The sequence below is a fragment of the Magnolia sinica genome, chromosome 14 (genome assembly GCF_029962835.1).
Source record: "Magnolia sinica isolate HGM2019 chromosome 14, MsV1, whole genome shotgun sequence".
NCBI lineage: Eukaryota > Viridiplantae > Streptophyta > Magnoliopsida > Magnoliales > Magnoliaceae > Magnolia > Magnolia sinica.
The window spans coordinates 15,770,864-15,798,594 of NC_080586.1; the positions used below are offsets into that span (position 1 = coordinate 15,770,864).

Consider the following 27,731-nt stretch of genomic DNA (forward strand, 5'->3'; position numbering starts at 1 on the left):
CTCGCTCCCAAACCCTAGAAAAACCCTAGATTTCGATTTTTACCCTTGAAAAATCCTAACTGCTGCAATTCTCTTTCCTTTTTTCACCCTTTTTATAATCTGTGTATGATAATATCACGGTAGATTTACATAAATTCGTATATATTTGCTCAGGGATTGCCTGATTTTGCATTTTTGGCATTTTTTTTTTCTGGATTTCTAGGTATGAAAATCCGAGAGAACGTTATTCCCCCCTTCCCTGTTGCTAGATATTATAATAATTCCCAATTTCCCCTTTTATTGACATTTTTGCTAGATTTTTTAAAATATTTTTCTTCCCAATTTTCTGTAATTTCTTGATTTCTTTTTGCAATATTTTTGGCAGATTTTTCTTTTTGTAATGTTTTTGGTAGATTTTTCTTTTTGTAATGTTTTTGGCAGATTTTGTGGTCTCTCTCTGTTTCCCGATTCTATCTTTTGATTAGGGTAATAAAATTAGTATTACTGATATTGATTCTATTTTTTTCTGGGTTTCAGGAGCTATGAGCAGCCGTTCCAGTCGAACCCTTTTCGTTGGGAATCTTCCTGGCAATATCCGCGAGAGAGAAGTCGAAGATCTCTTCTTCAAGGTCCATTTTAGTTTTCTTTTAATGTGTATATGATGTCTGCTGGATTAGATCCTTCAAAAAAAAGATATCTGCTAGATTAGAATTACGTTTTGGTGTCATTGGAGTATTTCTACTGTTTGGATCATATTCTGGCATTCTCGCTTTGAATTCGGATCCTCTGCTTGCCACAAACGGGAAAAAACCTGTTTGTTGCAATGTGATTGGGCCAAATTATCAAAGACTGCATTTAATGCAGCGGTGCTGATAACGTCAGTGATGATGTGGACCATTCACAATGCAGGAAAACAGGGAAAACCCGTTTGTGGCAAGCTGAGGATCCAGATTCTCTCTCTTTTCATGTTGTGTATGCGTAATTTTTACATTGTTACAAGGATCCGTAAGTAGGGTTTGGCAATGTGTCAGATCGGCTGTTCGCGAAATGGGCCCAGAAGGACCGACAATGACCATTGACACAAAATGGGATAACCAGGCCCAATGGTGAGCATATTCTTAAGTCCAAGGCCGGCCTGAACGATAATGAAACATGCGAAAGGGATTGAACCAAGACCACTTCAATCCATCCATACATCTCTAACACTGAAGGAAGCACATGCTGATGTGCAACACTTATCTGTTATGTGTAGAAAAAATATTTGGGTGAGTTGGCTGAGGCTAGGGTTAACCGGGCTGGACCTGATTGCTCAAATGGGCCACATTTTTTGGATCCAACCCAGCTCGAAACCTGATAAAGTCAACCCGCCAGGTTTTAAGTGCATTGGGTTTATTGACCCATGGGTTGACCTCTCTGACTGCCAGTTACTGGCAATGGGCCGGGCCAGGGCCAGGGCCAGGGAGAATAATCAATATTTTGAATGGGCCCGGCCCAACCAGTTGAAAATATGGGCCTAAACCAAACCCTGGCCTGCTCGTTGCCAGGCCTTATTGCCAGCCCTACCCAAAAGAGGAATTATATGACACCCTTGTGTGCCAAGTTAGTACATGAGGGGCCAATGATTTGATGATATAAATTTGTTGGTCTAATGGCTACTGCTGTCAATGGACGTGTAAGCATCTTCTATATGGGTTACTTCTAACCCTTGGTCAGTGACCTCTAAAATCCACCACATGTGGTGTGCTGGTGTCAAACCTTTACTCTATTGCATTCATGAGATCTAAACTTACGGGCCTCTTTCATTTCTTTAAAAAAAAAGGTCTCCTGTGTCAATTGGCGATTAAGAAAAATATTCTGCAGAGTTTTACATTCAGTGGAAGGAAGGCCACATTTTTGTGCTGCTAAGATCTTCCAATCTGCGAGTCAGAGAAGAGATCTTTGTGAGTGTTCCATCCATGGTGGAAACCACAGATCAATGATCTGGATATTCAAACCACAGATCCAATGGTACCATGGATATCCTCAGGTGTCATACGATTACTATCTACTGTAAGCCCAAGTAGTGGGTCCATGACTCACCCGATGGGATCCTACAAAGCTAGATGTATGAGAACGGATCAAGATGAGCATATTTTTGTCACTCCATGTCCTGGCCTGTTTTCGACTACCAAAGACGTCAAACATGGAATTAGACTTTTTTGTAAAGACACTATCAGGTTGCTTCATAAATGGCCCTAGATTTCACAACTCAGATAATAACTGGGCAAGTTATGAATGATTTATGCATAAGGTGGTGGCTATGATGGAGTGTTCTAAACAGGGTGTCCCATATCGGTTATGTATCGGCCATAACGGCCGATACGTAACGGTAATGGTGGGGTCCGTTACGCGATACGGGGACGTAACGGGCAATGCCTCGATTTTGCTACTGTAACGGCCGTTACGGGCCCATTACGGGCGAAATGGCCGTTACTAACCCGTAACGGCTGTTACGGGCTTTAAAAAATAGGAAAAAAAAAGAAAAAAAAATACTTACCTTTTTTTTTCTTTCTTTTTTTTTCTTCTTCTTCTTGGGAAGTTGCGGTTGCGGCTACGGCCGCGGTGGCCTGCTGCTGCTGCTGCTTCTTCTTCCTCCTCTCTCTCTCTCTCTCTCTCTCTCTCTTCTTTCCCTCTTTTTTCTTTTCTCTCTTCTTTACCTCTTTTTTCTTTTCGGTTTCCATCTCTCCCTTCTTTTTTTTTTTTGGAGGTTTACCGCGCACCAGCTGGAGGTACGTGTCATGCTAAGATGAGCGCTGACAGTCCTTGAGCTCTGAGTTGTACGAACGGTTCAAAGGAGAAAGTTACGAGGGCTCCACAGTGATGTATTTATTATATCTACACCGTTCATCTATTTTCAGAGATCATTTTAGAGCACCACCAAAAAAATGAATTATATCCAAAGATCGTCTGGACCACATAAAAAGTAGCAGCGAAGATAATGATTTTCACCGTTAAACAATTCGTAGGGCCCACCGTAACGTTTATTTTCCATCCAATCTGTTCAAGCCTTAAGACGAGCTCGTCAAATGAATAGACGGTTTAGATATAACACATGTTAGCTTGATCTAAAACTTTTGTAGCCCCCAATAAATTTTTAATAGTGACCTTTTAATTATTGTTGTTTCTTATGGTACAGTCCACCCGAGCTTTGGATGTGCCTCATTTTTGGGCTCATGCCCTAAAATTATTTGGCAAAATGGATGGACGGTGTGGATATAACACATTCATCACGGGTGGGCCCCAAAAAACTTTGACACGTGTGTACACTTCACAATCCGAGTCCCGCCTAATTCGGGCCCTTAAAAAATTGTACATGAGACATATATTAACTTAAAATTTACCAATTAAATTATGGACGGCAATTGCTAACTCACAATGCCAAAATCAAATTGTTTGAATAGTTTTAATTGTTAATTTGTGGACTTTTATTTTTTAAAATAGGGCCTTTTGATTTTTTTCATGATTCACTATCCAATAAATGTCCACCAATTCATAAGTGGGATAATGGCAATAAATTGCATGAATTTGAGGCTAATTTGGGGCATAGATTGGTCCTCCAAGTCAGTCTTTTAAAGAACTATTAGGAGAAATGATATCAAATTGTTAAGTATATAAATTAGATATTTAGAAAATTAAATATATGAATTTTGTAGTCAAATTTAGGTTACCTGGTTCAAAAATTAATTAGACAGCTTGATACAACTTCTCACTAAAGAGTGGACTGTTACACCACCATAAACATGTTCCAATTTATAAATGAATGCATATTTGGAATGCTTAGAATATTCTGGATTTAATCCACATTTTTTCATATTTTTTTGGAAAAAAAATTTGCACCGTTATGGGCCGTTACGCCCACGTATTGCCGTTACACCCCTGTATCCGTATCAGTTTCGGAGGGCACCGTTACGCCAACCGATACCGATACGGGATACATTGGTTCTGAAGTGGGGTTTGCAACTGACCTTGTTGCTTGTACTAGTGGTCTTTGGCTAGAGTTTACAAACTTACAACAATTTCTATGGTTGGCTAGAGCTTCGGGAATTTAGTTTGGTTAAGATAAGATACTTTTAGTTAGTTTTGAAAGATCTGAAAAGATTTTTAGACTCCCAAAGTGCAAGTCATATAGGGACTAGACTTAGCATGCTTTGTTTCATTGTTTAAGGGTGAGATTAGATATAGCAACAACTTAGGTTTAGTTTAAGGCTTGTTTTAAGTTCTTTTACAATGTGTATCTATACCTCCTTGTAGATGCTGTGGGGCCATTGGAAGTGATTAAACAAAAAACAAAAGTATAGTGTAGAGAGAATTCTTTCTTGCATCGGGTGAAAACCCTAGAAATATCTCAAATGTGGCGTGGAAGGTATGATTAGATCTCTTTTTTCTCTATGATTTCTTTTTGACCTTCTCCCTACAAATTACATATCTGACCCTATGTAAGAGGGTGAGTTCAAAATTCAAACTGAGTCCATGAACCCTGACTTGCGACCTTTATCTGCTAAGTTCTACCTTTTGCAATCACAATATTGGAAAATTCTAGTCTCATGTTAGTTTAAACAGTTTGAATCTGTCTGCCTCAGTGATTTCTGAATATTTCTGTTGTGTGTGCTCCAAATAACACAGGCACACCTACTGCGTAATTATGATTTCTGAAGAATATTTGTGGAAGCGTTATGTTGTCACATTTTTAAATTTTGTTTTTCCCCAATGAACACATGAAATGGAGGAAAATTTTGCCTGTTTCATTAATCACCTTATGCTTGGTTTATTCTTTTCCCATTGTGCTTACCTTGCAGTATGGGCCTATAGTTGTTATCGATCTGAAGATCCCTCCTAGACCTCCGGGCTATGCTTTTATTGAGGTAGGTAGTCTGATCTTCTCAAACCAATGCAACATGGTAGAAAGTCAATTCTAACCGTGGTGTTCATTGAGAGTGTTATTCATGTTCGTTGCAGTTTGAAGAGGCTCGTGACGCTGAGGATGCTATTCGTGGTCGTGATGGCTACAACTTTGATGGCCATAGGCTACGGGTTGGGCTTTTTCCTTGTCAAATCTTTTTGATGTTCTTTCTGCTTTTTTATTTTTATCAGTTGATGCCCTCATGCTCTCCCATATTTCTTATTTTTGTTCCCTCCCCCCCTCTCTCTCCCCCTTTCTGATATATTATAGGTGGAGCTTGCACATGGTGGGCGAGGCCAATCTTCATATGATCGTCATACTAGTAGTCGCAGTGGTGGTGGCGGCGGCCGTGGCGGAGTCTCTAGGCGCTCTGAGTATCGTGGTGAGTATTCCCATCAATAGCTGTATCCCTCTGATCCCTTATGACATCATCATATGCAGCTGCCTTGCTTACAAACTGGTCTAACATGTTTTTATCTTGCAGTGTTAGTTTCTGGATTACCTTCCTCTGCTTCATGGCAAGACCTAAAGGTTTGGGTTGCAATCTATCTATTTATTCAAATTAATTTCCCCTTCAGCTAGGGATCTTTGGAAGCTTGAAATTCATGCAATTCCACATTTAGGATCATATGCGTCGAGCCGGTGATGTTTGTTTCTCCCAAGTGTTCCGTGAAGGCGGCGGTGAGTTCCATTCAATTTTTATGTGATGGTGTTAGATTTTGTTTTCTATTAAAATTAACAGTAGTTATGAAAAAGGAGATGTTCAACCTAATTCAGGCGATAAATTGAGGGAATATGCCTACATGGAGATTTCCATTACTTCATCTTATGTTTTTATTTATTTTTTGTTGTTCAGTTTGCTGCCTGTTGGGTTTCTGTTTTTGCTTTTGTTTGTTTGTTTGTTTGTTTTTTTTTTTTTTTGAATAGTTCATTTCCTCAAGTGCATGCATACCCGAGTTCTTGATTCCCATTTTCTGCAAATTGTTGTATTGGAGGTGCTCTATTATTTGTGTTCTTTTTTCTTTTCTGTTGAAATCCTTTAGCTTTTGTATTCTTCAACTCTTCCATGCATGGACCGGACAAGCATGTTCCTGTCTATATTTATTTTCTTTCTATGTTTTCTTTGGATATTTTGCTATGTTGTCTTCAATGTCATCTTAAATTTAATTACTCAATTGTTTGGAAATGATGGCATGCACAAATCTTTAAAAATGAATAAGTCCTTCCAATTTGCAAATAAAACCCCAAATTTCAATTTTGAGATTTGGAGTTTTCCTATTTTCAAACAATTACATTTAAAAAAAAAAAACAAAAAAAACAAAAACAAAGATTAGATGTATACCTTGCAGTTGAGATAAGAGAAAGAAAGAGGACGAACTTAGAACGGCCGAATGGGCAAGTTCCGAGTTAGGCAGGTCGAGCTAAGCAATTCGGTCGAGTCGGCCTGAGAGAGAGAGAGAGAGAGAGAGAGAGAGAGAGAGAGAGAGAGAGAGAGAGAGAGAGAGAGAGAGAGAGAGAGAGAGAGAGAGAGAGAGAGAGAGAGAGAGAGAGAGAGTGGCTAAGTTGGGTGGACCCTCCACTCTTGGTCGTGTTGGGTGGGTGCGGCGGGGAGGAAGGGAGAGAGAGAGAGAGAGGAGCTCGGGTGGGCACGGTGCGGTGCGGTGGGTAAGGCGTATAAAGGAGAAAGGTAAAGAAAGGGACGGGCGGGTTGCTTTAGTTTTTTTTTTTTTTCTTTTCTTTTTATAACACACACACACACACATAATTTGAAATTATACTCGCCGAGCCGATCTCGGACTTGAGCTTTGAGCCGAGCCGAGCTGATCTTGGACTCAAGCTTCGAGCTGAGCTGAGCTCCACTCTACTCGACCTCGGTTCGTTTTCAAATGAGTTGAGTCGAGAGAAGCTTGGCTCGCCTTGAGTCATCGTTCAAGTCGAGTCAAACCGAGCTAGATTGAGCCAAGCCGAGCGAGCTTTTCGAGCTAGCTCGGCTCATGTACAGCTCTAGCTGCAGTTTTAAAGGATTTGGATCCTTTTGTCATTTTAGCCCTCTTGGGCTTTTAATTTCCTTTTTTTGGTTGCTTTTGTAGTATTCTTTTCTGCTATTTTGTGGCTTCTGATAGAGTTTCTGTTTACAAAAAAAAAGTCCAATCAAAATGGCAATTTGGGCCATGCGCATCAATAGTGGGTCCAATTATGTGGACTATTTGGATTATTAATTTGCCTACTACATACCTAGGACCCTTTGTTGATGGGGCATGGCAAATGGATGGTCAGTAGGAAAACGGTTCTTGGTCCAAATTCGAAGGGCAAAATCAGATTAGGTCATATTTTGCCGGAGAGAGACCAATCAACTTTGGTTCTGAAAGATGGTGATGGATGGGCTTGTGTCTGTATCTGAGGGAGAGGGACAATTTCCAATGGTTGAAGGATGGTGATAATTAGGTGTGAGGTTTGTGGGAGGCAGATGAAATAAGTACTAGTTAAAAAATAAACTACCTTTTTTTGGTTAAAAAACTTGACCAAAGTAATGGGCTTTTCTCACAATTTTAATCAAGTTGAAAACTGTTTTCTTCCCATTGGACTTCCAAACATGTTAATTAATGGATAATAGGGTAAATTTTTAACTGATCCTCTATCCATGTATCCAAAAAAATCCAAAGGCCTCATCATTTCTGTGGAATTCTGTACTCACCTCAACCTCAATGTTGTGTTTTTATTGTCTCAGTCCTTAACACGTAGTCCCTTCAGTTGCTGCTTCACTGATCTTTGATCCGCAATTATTGCAGTCTTTACCTGTTTGGTGAAAGTTGGATTTAGAACATAGTTTTAGTTTGGACTCTTTTGGTTACTTCCCCTCTCTCTCTCTCTCTCTAAAATTTCTTATTGGATATGTTGAAAAATGATACAGATTTGCCATTTGATTCTCTTGGAAAACTTGTTGGTTGATTCTTGTAAATATCTGCCTGTTGTTTTTTATAGGCACCACCGGCATTGTGGACTACACAAACTATGACGACATGAAATATGCAGTAAGTTGGCTGTGTCTTATTTGTTACTCAATTGGTAAACTATTGGGTGTCCATGGACACCAATGGATGTGGAAACTTGCTTCAATTCCTTAATAAAGTTCAATATATTATTGCTGCTGCTGCCATCATCATCATCATAGCCTTGTCCCAGCTTTTTTGGGTGGCATTGTGAAAACCTTCTTGGTCTATCATATTTGAAATAGGAATTCTCATCGATTGGCAAATGTTTTATGACCGGTGGCAGACCTGACATTAACCTACTTGATGCAGGGCAGATGAATGAAAGCAATATGCCAATGCCTGATTTGAACTTTTGATTTGAAATTACAAGAAACCTGTGACATGCAGTTGAATCACACCATTGATACACTCCAAAATAATCCAGTCGTAGGAATTACAGAAAAAAATAATCAAAGAAACTGTTCCATTCCCTATTCACCATTCAGCTTTACAGCATCTACAAATTGATGTAACACACGTGCCCACATGCACACACACACATCCCCACCTTCATGGTGACTTTAACAACTTCAAGGGGACGATGTGGACATTAACAATAGTCCCAAAAGTTTTTTTAATTGGTATGTGGGGCATCATTGATCCGTACCAAAGATTTAGAATATCAGTTAGGAGTGTGACTCATCCAAGTCCAGAACTGATATGTAAATGATGGAACTGGTATGACTTGTTTTGAACTGAACAAGTAACAAGTTGCATAAACAGAATTACAGAACCCAAAAATTATTAGGGCGTTTTTGTTTTATTTGGATAAAAGGCATTTTTTTTTAATTGTCTGTTTTAATAAATTGGGTGCTTTTGTGCAAACATGGGCGCATAAAACCATTCATTTTCATTTTCACTCTTCAGTATTCAATTCTCTCTCTCCTTCCACCCTCACCAAGCAAACCATGATCCTCCTCAACATCTCTCTCTCTCTCTGTGCAGTTGTGCCATGAGGGAGAAAAGTCTGTGTGTGCGTGTGCAGTTGTGTCATGAATGAGAAAAAGTCTGCGCGCGCGCATGTGTAATGCAGATCATTCATCTGTTGGGCCGTACAACGGACAGAGAAAAATCTCATTATTTGAATGATTCTGGCCTGCTGGTTTCAGAGCTTAGGTCCTCTCTCTCAATTTATTGTTTCTTGGTTAACTTTATTGAGGATGTCTCATGACTGGGACAAGTCCATTGGTGAAACTAACCCTGACTTGGATGAAACTGAATAGACTTGGTGCAGGTCATCCTAATATGGAACACGTTAGGCTGTGTCGGGACTGAATTGGGGGTATTTCTTGTAGTGGCTTTGTGAATCGGATTGATTGTCCAAATTCAGGAATGAGTCGCCAATGCCGAGTTGTATATCAGGCAGTATTTTTAACCATGATTCAGACTGTCCAATCATTCATACAGTTAGGAACAAGCCATGGTGCAAAAATCACATTGATCTAATGGATAGGCAACTAATGGACCGGAGACACAAGAGATCCAAACACTCTTGAAACGTGCATTCATAAGGCCTCAATATGACTTGTTTGTGATTCCAAAGAAGCACTTTGGTCCGATGATGCTAACCATCCGCTCTATGCCTCGTAAAAGATGGATGGTTGCACAAAAAAAGGGCCACCTTTATATCAGGTGGCACGATTCAGAAATTCTTCTATTCCCCAATGCACTTCTAGGTTGGGGGATCAAGCAGTATGGGGACCCTCCTTTAGAAGGAACCTACATGAAGAAGAGATCATTGAGTATACAAGGATGATAGAGTTACTCTATAACCTAGGAAATGTCTCTTGAAAGGGATGGATGGATATGGAAATCAAGCAATACCTGAGAATTTACGGTCAGATCTTTCTATTTGTCTCTGCAGAATCCCTCTGTACATCAGAATCTTGAGCCAATTTGGCATATATGTAAGCACCCATGCTCTCCTAGGTTGGTGGCTAGCTGGAAAAAAAATAACAAAAAGAAAAGAAAAGAAAAAAAGAAAAACAAGATTCTAACAGTTGCAACCAAAGGAAAAGGACGATCATCCCAATGGCTGCTCATTATGTCCTCGGGATGAGGACAATGTGGATCATCTCTTCTTACATTGTTCTTTCTCTAGAAAAGTGTGGAAAATTTTCTTGCCCTGTTGGAAGTCAATTGTGTCATGCCCTGTTAGCTTGAGGAATTGTTTTCTATGTGGCATTTCACTAAAAAAGGAAGTGAAGGGCGATATGGCTCTTGGTTCTATTGTCCCGATTTATGGCTGGTTTGGTTACAACGTAACAGTCAGACCTTCAACGATGAGTCTCTTTCTCCTAACCATGTATTTAACAAGGCTAGGAGGATGGTGGTAGAATGGGCTACCTCTGATAATGCTTTTGCGGGGTGCCGTTTTTAGGCTTTTCAAGGCTTTTTTTTTTTTTGAGGGGGGAGAGGATCTTCTTCTCTATATTAATGGGATGATCCTTCATCATTCTCTTTGTATCTCTCTCTCTCCCTCTAATAAAATCCCAGTTACCCTTAGGGGCTGTTTGATTTTTGGTTCCATTGGGAAATGACTGGGAAATAGGTAATACTTACTTCCCTATGCAATTCCCACACCAGTACCAATGCGCAAGTTGACAGCTAGTTTTTTAGCATTAAAACCGAGGAAAGGCAACCCCAAGTGTAGGGTCGCGATGTCGTAATAACTTGTGAGAACGAGGTCGAATCCATATGGACTAAACTTGTACGTATTCTGAAAAGAACTAGAACTAGAAGAAGATCTAAATATGAATTCTGGAATAAAAGAGAGTAATTGTGAATAATGTTTAAACTATTAATTAAAGGTGAGAACTAGGGTGCCAAGGATCCACTTGTAGCTATCAAGATGCTACCTTACTTGATTCAAGGAATACAATTGAAATTGGAGTCCTATCTTATCTAATTGGAAGATAAAACAATTTAAATCAAATTTGAACTTTTCATTGACCTAATTCTCATTGGAGGAGAATTGTGATGATTGGAAGGGATTCCATCACCCAATCATGCCCAAGAGACGATGGTGAACAATAGGATTTACTAATCTCATAATCTCAAACACAGGAAAAAAAGATATCCAAGGCTATCATAGCATCTATTGTAATTTGAGTCATAATAAATTATATAAAACTGAAAATACTCCTTTAATATCAAATTATAAATCAATGAGGTTTAATAAGAACAAGAATCAAAGCAAGATAATCATCCAAACACACGCTACAAGCTTCACCTCTTGGCCCTAGCTAAGAGGTTTAGCCAACTATAGACATGATTGAAACCAAATCTCTTAAACAAAGCATGAAAAATAAACTAGGGAAGAAGAAAAACTCTTTGGCGGCTGCTCCACCCTGTGCTATGCTCCTTAAGACTTTTCCAAACCCTAGAAGATGCTGTGGAGCATCTTAGGGAGTCCTATTTATAGTTGTGGAACTCCAACTTTCCCACTAAGTTGGAAAAATCTAGAAACCGCCTCAAATTTACGCGCTCTGCGCAGTTTCCAAAAATAGACTCGGAGTTTCAAAATATGCTTTTTCAGGACAATTTCAGGATTCCTTTTCTTCACTTCAAATCTTTGATTCTCTTTATTCCACACTTGGTTTTCTTGGATCTTTGGCTTGTGAATTCTTCATTAATGACTTCCAACATTTCAAATCTTTATTTAGTAATCTTTTGAGCATAAATCTTCCTTTTGGCACTAATTTCACCTTTAAGCTCTCAAAATCACCTCGCATATGAAAACATGCACAATTAAATCGATTAAGCACTATCATGTTTATAAAACCAAGGTATAAATATGGGGAAATATGCAATATTTCACACTTAACAACTCACTATGATGTATGTGGCTTATCCATACCGTCCATCCCTTATGCCAGTTGATTTTAAGGCATGAGCCCAAAAATCAAGTAGATCCAAAACTCCAGTGGACCACACCACATGAAATAGTTGAAATTGGATGCTTACCGTGTAAAAATTTGTGTGGCCCTCGGAAGTTTTGGATGAAGTTGATATTTGTGTTTACCCCTTATCAATGTTTTTATGACTTCATGAACAAGTTAGATGACAAATAAACATCAATGTAGGCCCAATGAACAAAATAACTTTCAATGGTGGACGTTTAAGACCATTGTTTCATGTATGGGCCACTTGAGCGTTGGATCTGTCTCAATTTTGGACTCAGGCCCTACAATCTTCTGATAAAACAGATGGACGTTGTGGATATGTCATACACATCACAGTGGGGTCCACAAATTTACGTAAGCTTTTTTGGACCAATTTTCGAGGTGAAAATACGCTTGAAATTTCAAACAGAGTTAAAAGGTAATAATGACCTTTTTACCAGGTATTTCCTTGATAAATGAAAAATCAAACAGCCCCTTATAGAAAAGGGCCATATTCAAAGGGTTAAGATCATTCAACTGGCATGGTTTTTTGTCACCATGTCTACCCTAGTCGTATGTATGATTGGCCGTCCCACTTGCCAATTAAAAGCTTTGGGATGTTGCTAACATCCCCATGAAGGTAGGGATGTTAGCATTTCCTTGCACAGTACACATTTGCATACACATGTACATAATAGTTAGCAATCCATTAAATCTGATCCTAACAATCTTTTTTAATAAAATATTAACAATGAGTAAAATATCTCTTAATCCTGTTGCAACTCGCGCAACTATATAACCCTTTTGTAATCATAACTCAATTGAGGTCATAGTCGCTTGATCTTGGACTTGTTTGAAAACTAACTCGATAAGCTTCAAATCGGACCATTATATTTCATCTAGTACCTGAACTGAAAAATAAGTGAAGAAAATAGGGTTTATTAACCTTTTTAATAACCAAGGGGTTTACAACTAATCCTTCTTTAGATAGGTTCTCGAGTCCCATATACCCATATAATTATGGACCATTTGGGTCCACTTCACTGATGGGATATATTGTGGAGCCCACTTCATTGACTGGGCTGAAAGTGGGGCCTACTCCTGAAATGCATTAATCTCTGTTGGTTGGGAGAACTTGCCCACAAACTTGAATATTCACATATTGCACCACCATTGTCTTCTAAGGTAGTTGATAATGAGCTTCAAATCGGACCAATTATATTTCATTTAGTACCTGAACTGAAAAATAAGTGAAGAAAATAGGGTTTATTAACCTTTTTAATAACCAAGGGGTTTACAACTAATCCTTCTTTAGATAGGTTCTCGAGTCCCATATACCCATATAATTATGGACCATTTGGGTCCACTTCACTGATGGGATATATTGTGGAGCCCACTTCATTGACTGGGCTGAAAGTGGGGCCTACTCCTGAAATGCATTAATCTCTGTTGGTTGGGAGAACGTGCCCACAAACTTGAATATTCACATATTGCACCACCATTGTCTTCTAAGGTAGTTGATAATGATGTGGTAGTTGTATTGGCCTATTTTCAATTTCTGAATCATCATTTTTGAATTGGCCTGATCATCATTATAATCTGCAACATGGTATGCAATCACTTTTTTAGTTTGATTGTGGACTTGAGTTGTTGCCATGGTCTCGATCTCACCCTTCAATTTTGAAAGAGATGTTTGAATTGTACTAACATGCTAACCCAAAAGAAAAAAAAGAAAAGAAAAGAAAAAAAGAAAGAGATGTTTGAATTGTTGGGGCAAGAGCAATGCATTCATACGTTTTGATTTAAGCTTTGACATACCCATTAGTTCTGTCATCAATCCAATTGTTGATCCGTCCATCCATTCGTCTCCTGATACATCTGCAGAATCCCTCCTTATCCTAACTTCAATCAATCAATAGATCCATCCAGCTTTTCTTTGGTCAATCCAATTGTTGTTGCATTTTTAGATCCATCCATGGATGCATTTGTAGATTCATCTGTTGACGCTTCCTTCGGTTCATCCTGATTGATTATTGTAGGTGAGCGGCTGCATATGTATGTGCTTTTGAGTGTTGGGATTTTATGTGTATGAAGTCTCATTTATAAAGGTGTGTGTATATATGCTTTGGTGTGCCCTCAGGCCACTATTCATTTATATTTGTTAGGGTGTGAAAGAGAGAATTCTCTAGACAACCCACTCCAAAGTTCTCCTGTTATTTTTTTCTTCTCCACGATGTGATTAATTACAATCATGTACCCCTTCTTTTGAATGATTTATGAGACTAACAGTCTTTCTAATAAATGGAAGAACTACTTTTCTTTTTTGAAAGATAAATGGGAGAGCTGCTTCCTATTTGTCTTGAGCAAATAAGTATTTTTCTCTATATCATGGATGATATATTTATCCTGTATCGACAGTCTTACAAGAATAGTGCAGTGGTCCATTTTGACAGCAAATTTTTTCTTTTCATTTTTTGAGTTTTGAGGCCTCAGTTCATCAGAAGCCTGCAGAGACTCGAACCAGGGTCATACCCGGGAGAGTAGGCAATCATAGCCTGCTGCCCTACTCCACCTAGTCCCTGGAGATTTGACGGTGCATCTTTAGAATACTTCTCTCCAAATGAATATGTTCTGAGGCATATTTGAGTTGTGTGGATGTTTTTCACACATTGGAAAAGATCCCAGTTCTGACAATTTCATTATTGCTTCCCTGGAGAAGTAAGTTCTCACACCTATTTCCACTCTCAATGACCTTTCTCTATGTTGAACATTTAGTCTCATTAGATCACCACATGAATCCATGTTATTTGCTGATATCAAATCTTTTCTAAGGAATTGAACTCGATACCAAAGTTGATGTATGACAGATGGATTAAAGTAATATTTAGTACACTTGAACACGTGATTGAAGTTTTTGTTTTGAAATCACATTAAACCTTGAGCTGCCATTTGCATTACACCACCAATGGTACAACCCTCGCACCCAAAATAATCCAATTTCAGGCTCAAGGTAATAAAAATCCAAGAGGCTGTTTCATTCACGATTCAACCATATGACATCTACAAATTGGATATGCATAAGACGAAGACTCTAACTAATCCTAGTCATTCATTAAATTTGATCATAACCATCTGTTAATAAGATATCAATGATGACTGAAATGTCGCTAAATGCCATCACAACCGTAAAGTGCTTCCGTAGTCGGTGTTTAATTAGTTCTGTCAAAATCATAAGATCTTATATGTAAAGACCCAAAACACTAATTGGATAATGGCAAGTTACTAAATCTATCCTAGTCATCTATTTTAATAAAATATTAATCATCATCATCCTCATCCTCATCCTCATCCTCATCATCATCTAAGCCTTATCCCAACTAATTGGGGTCAGCTACACGGATCCTATTTTGCCGTTCCACTCTATCAAGGAGTGTATCCTCATTTAAATAATAGGTCATCAAATCTTTTCTTGCTTCTTCCACCCACGTGACGTCCTTTTGGTCCTGCCCCTTGTACTTTTAGAGCCTTCAACTTGAACCAAAGTTTCTTGTGTTTATCAGCTACGCTCACTTATTAACCCAAAAAATTCCTAATTTCAGCTATGCCCATCATATGAATGTGTTGCTCCTTGACTATCCAACATTCTGTACATGGCTGGTTTTATATGTCTTGTAAAATTTCCCCTTCAGTTTCATGGGCATGCGGCAATCACATAAAACTCTTAAGGCACATCTCCCCTTCATCCACTTGGCTCTAATTCTATGAGCAACATCCGTCTCTATCTCTCCTCTCCTGAATTATTGACTCTAAGATATCAACTTCTTGGTCAACAATTTTAACTAATTCCTCCTTTCCACTTATATTGTTACTAAATTGCACTCGATAAGCTCTTGTTTTAGTCCCACTAACTTTTAAACCTTTAGATTCTAACGTGTCCCTTCATAGTTCTGGCTTTGCATTTATCCCCTTCACCGTCTCGTCAATAAAAAACTGTCATCCACAAACATCACACGCCATGGAACTTATTCCTGTAAATGCCTCCTCGTCCATAACCAATGCAAAAAGGTTTGGTTGACCCCTGGTGATGTAAGTCTACAATAATTGAAAACTCACTTGTAGTGGTCCTCATCTTTGTTGCCACTTCCTTGTAGATGTCGTTAACCATGCCAATACATCCTTTTGAGACTCCCCCCCCCCCCCCCCCACACACACACACACACACGCACGCAAACTCTCTAGGGACCCTATTATATGCTTGCAAATTTGGCATGGATGGCATGGGGCCGACCGGTATCAGCATTCATCTTAATCCTGATTTTGTGGGATCCCCACCCAAACACACTCAAAGGATTAATTAACTAATCCTTCTTGATCTTCCTTCTCTTTCCTTTACTTTTCTTCTCTTCTTTACTTCCTTTTCTTCTTTTTTATTCTCTGTTTGAGAGTCGTGGGTTTTTACTTTTCACTCACCGATTTGATTTGTGAGGGGAGACTTGTGGCTGAAGTTTTTTTGGAGATCCGGTGGAAGGTTTTGCTGGACATTCTATTTCGATCAAGGTTCTGGAGTGTTTTTCTTTCAGTTTTCTTTGAAGCTGGTTTGCGATGGTTGTGTTTTTACTGGAAGTTTATGTTCGTCAGATTTTTTTGGTGGCATTTTCCTTCGGATTTACTGAAATCTGTTTGCAGTGACAAGGGTTTGGTGACGATTGTTGTTTGGACTGATTTTTTGGTTCCCTTTTTCTTTAGATTTGCTGAAATCTATTCACAGTGATAAGGGTTTGGTGACGATTATTGTTTGGACAGATTTTTTGGTCTTCCATGTCCCATATTTGCTGGAATATGTAACCCTTATATTTCAAATTTGTTATCTTTTTTATAATACAGCTGTACGATCTTTTCCCTCTCTCTGTCTTACTTGGTTCTTCGTGAATAGTGATTTGACTAGTTTTGAGATTCGATTTGATTCATAATAGTTGGTTTAAATATAGCCTCTTCGTCAAGGTCTGAGACAGTCAATCCAATCAAATCTAAGATGACAAGGTTGATTGTTGATTCTGAAAATCCTAGGTTGCAGATTACAACCCATGAGCTAATTCTAGTAATTATCTTTAATGGTTGAAAGCAGTTGAGATGTTTTTTCAGAGGAAAATAGAAGTTGGGATATATGGATGACAATATACTAAAACCTATTATGTCAGATCATTCTCATGGAGATTGGAAATCAAATAGCTTGCTTTCCATGTCCTGGCTTCTGAATTATATGGAATTAGCAGTTAGTGAAGGGTCTTTTTCTGTTATCTATTGCCCATGAGATTTGGTTGGCTACTCATGAGTGTTCAATTTCTGATTATTATGCTAAGATGTGTGGTTTTTGTTAGGAATTGTCTTTCCTGGATGATCTCCAGTTTGCTTGTAGCATAGATACACAAGCATATAAATGAAGTATTGAGAAGAAAGGGAAATTTGAATTGTTGGCAGGTCTTAGTTCTAAATTTGAACCTGTGTGGATTCAAATTCTTGGTTGACTTATTCTATGTTCCCTAAATAGTGCGTATGTTTTGCTCTTACAAGATGAGATATGTCATACAACTATGAAACTGGCTGTGGTTGACAAATTTGCTTTTGTGGAGGATTAAAAAATTTGATAATGCTGGTATTAGAAGAGGTAGAACTAGTGGATGAGGTTGGGATGCTCGTGGTGGTCGTGGTGCAGACCGTCTATGTACTCATTGCGGTCGATATGGTTATACTATTGATTATTGCTGGGTGCTTCATGGTAAACTACCTTAGGCTGTTATGCTAATTTAACCACTACAGAAGATAAAGACTTCACAAGTGCTGCTAGTGAGATGGCTCCATTGGCAAAGTCACCCATGGTTCAACCAACTGGGGATGTCAGTCTCTCGAAAAGTGAGTATGATGCTTTACTAAGGGATGTCACACACAATAAGGGCTCTCCATTTACATCTTTGGCTAAAAAAAGTAATACCTTCACTGCCCTTCACACTGCTTCTATGTCTAGTCGTTGGATAATTGATTCGGGAGCTACTGATCATATGAAAGGCACGTCTATCTCTTTTTCTTTGTTTCCCTCAGATCCTCATTTGGGTTGTGTGAAATTAGTTGGTGGTACCTTGACACCTTTTGGGGGAAAGGGTATTGTTTCTGCTTCGCCATTGTTCACTTTGTCTTTTGTGTTATTGGTTCCTAATATCACTTCTAATTTGTTATCTATGAGTCAGATCATGACGGATGTAAATTGTAGTGTGCATTTTTTCCTGATCATTGTGTCGTTTAGGATTTGAAGTTGAAGAAGTTGCTTGGTGGTGGGCTTGAGAAGGATGGATTGTATGTTATTCATTTGAAAATTTCAATCAGTTTAGTAAGTGTCTTAGTTTAAAAAAGGAGGTTCTATCTTAAGCATTGTCATTTTGGTCATCCTTTTCTTATTTAGTCCCATAGTCTTTGCCACGTCAATCAGTTGAATCTAGTGATATCAAGAATTTCCAATGTGAGGCATGTGTTTTAGTTAAACATCATAAGTTCGTTTATTCCTCCATGGAAAGAAAGTCAAATAAAAAATTTTCATTAGTTCATTCTAATGTATGGGGGCCGGTTTTGATTAATTCTAATGGATTTAAATACTCTCCTTTATTGACGATGCTTCTTGTATGACATGGATTTATTCGATGAAAGATGGAGATGAGGTTGGTTCAATTTTCGAAGTATTTCATGCTTGGGGTTAAAAATGAGTTTAATCTACATATTGAAGCCCTTCCTATTGATGATGCAAGGAAATCCCATTCTATGTTGTCTTATCTTCAGGAGCATAATATAAACTCTCAAACCACTTGTATATATACCCAACAACAAAATGGTATTGTTAAAAGAAAGAATAGACATCTCTTAGAATTACTCGTACTCTTCTCATTGGTATGTCTATTCCCAAGTATTTTAGGTTGGATGCTGTCATTTTTTGATTAATCGTTTTCCTATTATGGTTCAGAGGGCTAGTCTCTCATTCAATATTTCTCAGCATCCTACTCTATTCTTGAAATTGCATTGCGAATCTTTGGGTATGTTTGTTATTTTTACAATATTGATCCTCGTCGAAATAAATTGTCAAATCGGGTTGTCAAATGTGTTTTCTTGGGATATCCAGCTTCTCGAAAAGGGTATAAGTGTTTTCGATCCGATCAGTAAAAAATTTAGTTGGGTTTTGATTGGTATTGGATTTACTCATACTTGGTCAAATGACTCGGATCGCTTCATGTTCATTAAGCGGTGTGTGTAGGCATTATCATTATCATTGTTAGTGTATATGTGGGTGATATTATTGTTATAGGTGATGATGCTAGTGGGATTTTTGAATTGAGGCTCTATCTGAGCAAAGTTTTTAACATAAAAAATTTGGGACTAACTAAAATAATTTCTTAGCATTGTAGTCTCTCGTTCTCAAGGGTGTTGTTTCGTCTCAGTGAAAACATTCTCTTGATCTTTTTTTTTTGTTCCAATTAGTAATCTTGGTGTCAAACCTCTCGATTTTTCATTAGAGCTTAATAAGAAGCTTCGGGCTGATGATGGGGAACTTCTTGATGATTCTCGCATGCATTAGCACTCAGTTGGTCAGTTGATATATTTGACTATTACTCATCCTGACTCATATCATGCAGTTAGTCTAGTGAGTCAAGTTATGCATGCTCCTCACTCCATTAATCTTGAAGTTGTTTGTCTCATTCTTCGCTACATCAAGTCTTCTTCAGGATGTGACAAACTATTTAATCGTCATAATAATTTGAATATTTAAAGTTATTCTGATGCAAACCAGGTAGGATCTTTTGGTGATTGTCGTTCTACGACAGGGTACTTTTTTCGGAAGAAATCTTGTTACACAAAAGACTAAGAAAGCAAACTGTTGTTGCGAGATCCAGTCCTAAGGCTAAGTAAAATACTTATGGTGAATACTGTATGTGAAATCTTGTGGTTGAAAAGCTTTGTCACAGAGTTAGGATTTCAAGTGACAACTCTTGTGCCCATGTATTGTGACAATAAGGCTGCAATTCATATTGCTTCCAATCCCCTTTTTCATTGAGTGCACAAAACATATTGAAGCCGATTGTCATTTTATTCGTGAGAAGGTTGTTGCTGGCATTATTGCTATTCCCTTCATCAAGTCTACTGAACAACTTGCTAATATCTTCATTAAGGATCTTTCAGTTGAAGTGGGGCTATGGATTCAAAGCAAGTTGGGCATGCTTGATATCTATGCCTTCGCTTGAGGGGGGAGGTTTGTAGCATATATGGGCTGTTGGCCTTTGGACTTGGGCCATGGGCCTCTAGAATTTTTAATTCTATTTTATTTTTTGTCCTCTTTCTCGTTCCTGTTTTGCCATTTAAGGGTATTTTATGTAATTGGACCCCTTGGTATTATAAATAAAGAGAGTTGGATGTCCAACCCTAGATATCTCTTTTTCTCTGACAAATGCTAGCTGGTTTTAGGGACAATATGGGTCCACTGTTTTGGATAGAGCGTGGAGCCCACTTCACTGACTGAACAAATCTTATTATTTGGGAGTGGGACCGGGCCAGTGGAGTTTCCAAATACAATTCAATGCATATATAACTAATTTGTAGACTTCACTATCATTATTTCGTTTTACTTTTTCGTATTTGACACAATGATTACTACTAATTTTTGAGACCTTGAGGCAGAATTTCCAGTATGTTTTCATTGTTACTTTTACTTACATTTGTATAGATGCATTGGCAAACTGGCCTCTGAAAGTTTCGTGTCTGATGCCCTGTATCTGTCTGAAACTGACACATGCTTGTGTCCAAGTTACATAGCTCTTCATTTACGTATGGTTTTCTTCTTTCAAATTTCATGTGAACGGAATCTTTGAATGTGAAACATTAGTTTTTTTTTTGTTTTTTGTTTTTTTTTTATTTTTTTTATTTTTTTTAATTGTTTGTTGATGTTTTTCTGTGTTGACTCTGCAGATCAGGAAACTTGATGACTCTGAGTTTCGGAATGCATTTTCTCGGGCATATATAAGGGTATATTTATCACCCCACTTTCTTCTCCTGTTTGCCTACATCTAGATCTGTTCTCAGTCTAATATTTATCCAACTCTATCTTTTTTCTTTTTGTTGCAGGTGAAGGCGTATGAATCGAGAGGGAGCTCATCTAGAAGTCGTAGTCGCAGCCGGTCCAACTCAAGAAGCAGAAGCCCTAAACACCGTCGCAGCTCCAGTAGAAGCAGGACCCAGAGGTTTGTAGCTCTAGTGGCTGTGCCTGTTCATCTTATTGTTCTCCTTGTGGTAGTTTTTGAAGTGTGATGCAATTGATTTGCAGCAAGTCTCCGAAGGCCAAGCCTTCACGCCGCCCTGCGTCGATATCTCGGTCTAGGTCTGTTTCTTCACGCTCTCGTTCAGGGTCAAAGCCACACTCTTTGTCCAGGTAAGATTTTCCTCGTCTCAACATTCTTTCCCCTTTTGTTTATGGTTTTTTCTTTATATGCTTGGTTAAATGTATCCTACCTCTACTTGCTTTTAAGTTGGCTGAATGAGATTCCTGTTTCACACTGGATTGAAGGCATTTTCTGAAGCACAAAATGCTTCATATTCTTCAACTTCATGTTCAGTTTCATATGATTTTAGTTACCCTCTTGGCCTCAGTCTCAGGGGTAGCTAGGGATTTTATGCATGAATATGGAAAATTTAATGTTGGGAAAACCTCACTTGTACACCAATGTTTCTCAATCTATTCAGTTTTCGCTTACAATTGATGCAGTATGAAGCAAAACATGGGCTAAAAATGGAAAAAATTCAAGTTGAATTGCACTTACCAGATTTGATAGTTGGATCTTTTCCAACATAGAAAAACCGTGCATAAGAACCAAGAAGTATAAAAAAATAGAGAAGAATAGACAGGAAAATAATCTAGGGCGTCACACCCCTAATTCAGCAGCACCACAACCCTCAACAAATTAACCAATCACATTCCATAGGCAGGCCTTTCATGCATCTACTTTCTTAATTAAAATATAACTCAAATCGTGTGGTTGCTAATCAAGTCTCACTTGAAAAAATGGAAACATGTATAAAAATTGGAGACTAACAAATAAGAAAGTAACTTCTTACTATGCTATTTAATTCACAAGTGTGATCATGGGGGCAAGTGGATGCCGTGTGTAGTTCAATCATTCAGTTGATTGGTCCCGTGGGCCTTACAGGTCAACCGGTTGTCCATATACATCCATCCAATTGACTGTAATTGTCCCTAAAGTCAGTTGGAGGTCTGGAGTGCGCCTTTTTATGGATCAACCAGCTCGGGGGGCTCAACTTCTGGTCCCATGTGTAGGTACAAGCGTGATGTGTGGCTTCGATGCATCAATTTCCCCCCTGCTCAGTAAGAACTGTCCCTTGAGTTTTGGCTCCTGTGCTGATCCAAGCCCTTGATTTGCCTTTTTATCGCGTCTTCTTTTGCTTAGGGGGAAGCTGGTGGTGGTTGAGACAGACTTGTCATTCTTACTAGATTTTCATGTAAGATTGCTTCGTTTGTCAAGTCTATGTGAACTAATTTTTTCTCAGCTGGATCATATCACTTTCGCCGAACCCTGTATTGCTTGTTCTGTTCTTTGCATCATTATCAACGAGTCCATAGCTTTCTTGTCCACTTCTTTGTGATTGTATCATCCATTACTCATGGAATGAATTTCCTTATTGTCTTTCCCTCTCTGGCGGATAATCCTTCATAGGCTTTAGAATGCTCTTCCCATTGTATGTGAACGTCTATGTATTCTCAACTCCTCTTTGATCAAATTTTCAGTCATATAACCCAAGGACATCCCAACAGGATGTGCTAAGTAACTTGGAATTGGCATTACACCAAATAGATTCAATGCAAAGTGGCCTCATCGAATTATCATAGACTCAAGAAGGTAAGAGTGAATTTTGAATTTCACCCAATTCTGACCCAATGCCCAAGGCAGTCTTTTGTTTGTGCTGAAAAATTATACCATTGTAAACGAACTCTTTTCTACCTTTTTTAATAATCTTTTTATGATGCATTCATATGTGTCTATATTCTATTTCTATTCATGTCTCTCACTGATTCTTACGTTGCCGTCGGAGCCATTTATCTATGTTACTGCATCACATGCATGTTCTGCATTTGAAGGTTTATTCAAACCATGGTTGAAGTCCAAATCCTTCTGTTCTTGTTTCTATGTCTGTTGATATATAAAGATCTTCAAATGAGATAATGAGTTTCATAATCAGCAGGTGGAGTTTTAGTTTGTTCTCTTGACTTTTTGGGCTAAGATAGCTTAGTTCATCATGCTTTATGTTTAAGTCATATAACTCTTTCCTTTTCTCATTTGTGTGCTTTTGTAACTATAAACATTCCTGAACTAAGCATACATTTCATATCTAAGGCTGCATTTGGATGCACAAATGAATTGGATTACGATTCAGTTTAGTCAAGAGGAAATGGAAAAATTAATGAGGAAGCAGCGCCAAATTGCAGATGCATTTATTTCAAGTCGAACTTGAAAGTAACGTAACCATGGATCTGGAACACAGACATCAATATGAATACCACCACTTTATTATTAGAGTTGCAATCAGTTCAGTTGTGCATCCAATTCAGTTCCACACCTATGTAAGTTGTGTTTGTATTCTTGTTCTCATTTTGTTTCATGTCAATGGCATTGACTAGGACAACACTATTGCCGTCATTCCTTAGTGTGTGATCACATTGTGGTGCATAAGTCTACATCTCGTTGCACTTTGAACTGACCTTAGGGCCTGTTTGAATAGTGGGGGAAACAAAGAAAATAAAATGAAGCACCTTTCCTTGTATGGGACATTTCACTATGTTTGGATAGCAAAGGAAATAGTGGATTCCACCATGTAATCATTAACCAAACACCACAGGTAATTTCTCAGGCATAAGATATGAGGTATTTTTTTTTGTGGGAGGAAAATGAGATTTCCACTTGCTATCCAAACACGACCCAAAAAATGAAATCCTTAGGGCCTGTTTGGTTCGCGGGATTAGATTGTATGGAATTGTATTAGATGGAATTAACACCATTATTGCACAATGATTGCATGTCTAGAAATACCATGGTATTTTGACCATCCAGTCCTACATTTGGAATTAAAATTTCTTTTGGGAAAAACACTGTATTAAGCGAAGCCAGTGTTTGGTAGACCATGGAATTGTAATCAGCGGACCAGATTCACCATTGATGTTGGTAACCTATATGTATATGCAACTTGATTGTCATGTGTAAAGGGCGCATATGGATGGATGGCGCGGATAAAACACATGCATCAATGTGGGGCCCACAGATGTAGTGGATTTCGAAACAGGGCCGGAATCCATGTTTCAATAGTGCTTTATGGAATCCATGGGATCCATCCTTAGGTAAATCATTGCACTCTTCTTTATTTTCTTTTCCTTTTTTCCCACTAACCAAACAGGCTCTTAACCTCTAGCCTTTCTAAAAGTGTCTTGATTTTGCTTTTGGCCAGAAAGCTGGTTAAAAGCTTTTAACAAAATTTTTTTTTCGAAGTGCTGAAATATGTATTATATTGATTTTGTCTTGAGCTTGGTCTGGTACTGGTAAATTGAATGGAGGATTTTAAAGTCAAGAAGCTTGACATGTGCATGCCGTGCTGTTCTTATTTAGTCCCCATGTGCTTTCTCCACATGAAATTTGCTTGCTCAAAAGTCGAAAGTGGATATGGGATTAATTAAGAAAGAGTGTACCAGGTTGTGCAAATATCATCCCTTGTTCATGAAAGTTGCCTTTTTTGTTTTCTAGATATGGGAATATGCGGCGATTTGGGGATTGCATATTAGGATCTTGATGGGATTTGGTGCAAATGCCTGGACTCCTTTTGGTTAGGAGGTATGCTGTTTCATGAATGAGCAGCTTTAAAAATCACAATGGTACTTTTAACATTTATGCGTTATCGCATAGCGGATGCCAGGCGGATGCCCGTTGCTGCTGAATGAGATGGAGAGGATGGGTGGCAATATTAAAGCTGGATTCTTTTTTAAGTGGAACTGGAACTCACCTATCAGCAGTGGAAACAATTGCATCGTTTTTTCTCTTCATGCTAGGAGTTGCTCTCAGGGATCTGGATTTGGATTTACGGTACAAGCGAGAATAAAATGTCCTCTCCAATATTCTAATATCATAAATATAGATTCATCTGGTCCTTGGCTGCATTTGTTATCTGGCATTGATTGGTCTGCTGTTTGCATGACCTGACGGGTGAAGTTTCTGCCTTACATATGGAATTGTTATATTGTTTTGAGTTGGTGCCTTTATATATAGAACTATCCTAAAATTTATGGTTTTTCTTTTTCCTCCTCTCCAAATATGGTAACTCTGACGTGGAGGAGGTGTCGAGGCTTTTGGATCAAGGTGTTAAAGCAACGTTGTGGATATTGAATTCAATTGTTTCTGGAACTTTTGCAGATCTCGATCCAGATCCAGATCCCCATCTCATTCTGTAAGTAAATCTCCTCAACTTCGACATTCCTTTTTCAGCATTCTTCTGACCTTCTCATTCTGCAGCCGCCTCCTCGCAACAAACGAGCAAGTCGAAGTCCAAGGAAGCAGAAGCCCAGCAGAAGCAGGAGCTTATCTCGGTCTGGCCCGCCTCTCATAAAAAGCATCGAGGATTGCTGATACTGTCTTGTATAATACAAATACACTGCAGCTCCTTCATTACGGTACACTCGGCGAGCATGTTTGGTGATAAGGATTGTTGATATGGTGGGCCTATTCACAGGCCATATAACAAAAGCAAGGGATTGGACTGTGTTGACCATCCAATAATCAGCCTACAGATAGAATTGTTACCTAAAAACAGAATGAGTGCCCACAACCAACCTACAAAACCCACAACAATGATGGTGCAATAAGTGCAAAATTTAACCTATATCACTATTACCTGGACACTACTTTCAAGGTTTTTCCTGCTCTGACACTTGGGGAAACTTGGACACTCCTATACAAAACATGATACTTCAAAATATGTACGGATAAAGTGCCCTAGTGAAGTGCTGTGTCCAATGTATTCTTCACAAAGCTTTCCTTTCTTTTTCTTGATTCTTTCTTATGTGAGTGTCTTTTGTTAAGACAAGGATCTCACTTCTAGCCTTAGAGTTTGGCTCCATTCCCAGGTTGAAGAAACCATTCACAAGGACTTCTCTCTAGACTTGGTCCATTTTTCCTCTCTCTCTCACTACACAGTCTCTATGAGCTCATCCAACGAGCAGGAGGCTTCTTGCTGCCCTTTGTTTTATTCTTCTGTTGGGGCCCTAGTTTTTTCACAAGACAATTATTTTTGTTTCTTGATGTTTGAAGAAACTACTCACAAAGACTTCATCTTTCTAAACTTAAGTCCATTTCATCTACCAAGCAGGAGACTTTCTTGCTCCTTTTGTTTTTCTTCCTCTGTTGGGGCCCTAGTTTTTTCACAAGACAGTTATTTGTGATTCTTGATGTTTTGTTAATTGATTACTTGTTTGTGACTTGTGAGATTACTAGTAATTGGTTTTTATTGGACTAAAATATGTTTTGGTTTTTATTGGACTAAAATATGTGTTTTTCGAATTTTTATTTTAAATGTTTCCTTGTTTTATTTTATTTATTAATTTTATAATTTAATTAAAATATTATGTGTGTAATGAAGTGCCCCATGCCTTGAAATTTTGGAGTTTGCCATGTTGAACACTTGGAACACTTAGATACTTTGGCACCCATGCCACATGTCCAAGTAACACCTGCCTGTAGCTGATCCATGAGGTTGCACTCTGATTAGTTGCTCTGTTTACCACACATTTGCACCTGTACCTTATATGACAGAGCTGCATATAAACATTTCTTTAAAAGAACTATTTTCTTTGTACTGTGAATGCTACTTTCAGCTTTTACCCTAACCCACTTGGATTCTTTTTGGGTTCTGATACGTGTAGTTTTCTTTGATAGGTGAGATGTGATCGTGGCCAGTCTATCGACCCCAGACATAGTTTCCAGTGACTTCTTACCACAGGCTTTGGATTATCAGCATTGCTTTGCTTGATGATTCCCTTGACAATCAGGTTGGCTTAAAACTTGTTTGGATTTGCCGGAGAAAGTTTAGAAACTCCGTTGTAGAAGAGTCAGATTTTGAAATTATTTGAATGGAACCACCCTTGTATGTCTGGCCACTGAAGATGCAGAGCATGATTGTTATGCTGATCATTGCAGATTCTTGCCTTCAATGCTGCAGACTTGCCATTGTTCAGACCCTTTATCCATATTTTGCATATTCTCTCGAGTTGTTTGGTGCTATTGTAGCTTGTGATCCCTCGGAAATTGTGCACATGGGGTCCAAATTGCAGACACAATGTCGATAGGTCATGATCCTACTGTAAGATTGATTTGAACAAACCCTGACATCTGATTGATGGACACTCGTGTGTTGACTTTGCAATGTTGACTAATTTTATTCCAATCCACCAATTGCAGAGTGAGAGATCTGACCTGTGTAATTTTTGGTTTATGGTCCACCATGATTGGAGCTCACTGTTTGGATGGTTTGAGCTTATAGCTTGTATGCTATATTCCGATTTGTGTGTGGAAGTAGAATCATCGCATATATCAAGCACAGTGCTCTCTTGGGTGTTGGAGGGCAGCAACTGTCCATTTCTTTCTAGGATCTGGTGCATGAGCTTTCCCAAGTCACTGAGGTGTGGATGTGCTTGTTATTGACAGTTGATTGGATGTACATGTGGGTTACATTGATTCCAATGGTGATTGAGATCAAATGATGACCATGAAATGTTTTACTTTGTTGTCTGCAAGATGTCATGCCTGAATTTGTTTG

General features: G+C 38.5%; 1 protein-coding gene across 8 annotated transcripts; it reads left to right on the forward strand.

Annotated features, from left to right (window-relative positions):
- Positions 1–452: 452 nt before the first annotated feature.
- Positions 453–27,193, forward strand: LOC131225553 (serine/arginine-rich-splicing factor SR34-like). 8 transcript variants are annotated; one of them, XM_058221090.1, is made up of 13 exons: positions 454–608; positions 4,815–4,880; positions 4,975–5,049; positions 5,189–5,300; positions 5,403–5,449; positions 5,542–5,599; positions 7,901–7,950; positions 20,835–20,891; positions 20,991–21,106; positions 21,190–21,294; positions 25,334–25,367; positions 25,433–25,590; positions 26,852–27,193. In XM_058221090.1, exons 1-12 carry the CDS (start codon positions 522–524, stop codon positions 25,544–25,546), a joined length of 921 nt encoding a protein of 306 aa, XP_058077073.1. In that variant the 5' UTR covers positions 454–521; the 3' UTR covers positions 25,547–25,590; positions 26,852–27,193. The 8 variants fall into 8 exon arrangements, with proteins under 8 accessions (XP_058077081.1, XP_058077073.1, XP_058077074.1 ...); XM_058221091.1 differs by having other exon boundaries at positions 25,433–25,555; XM_058221092.1 differs by having other exon boundaries at positions 25,433–25,506.
- The last annotated feature ends 538 nt before the right edge of the window (positions 27,194–27,731 follow it).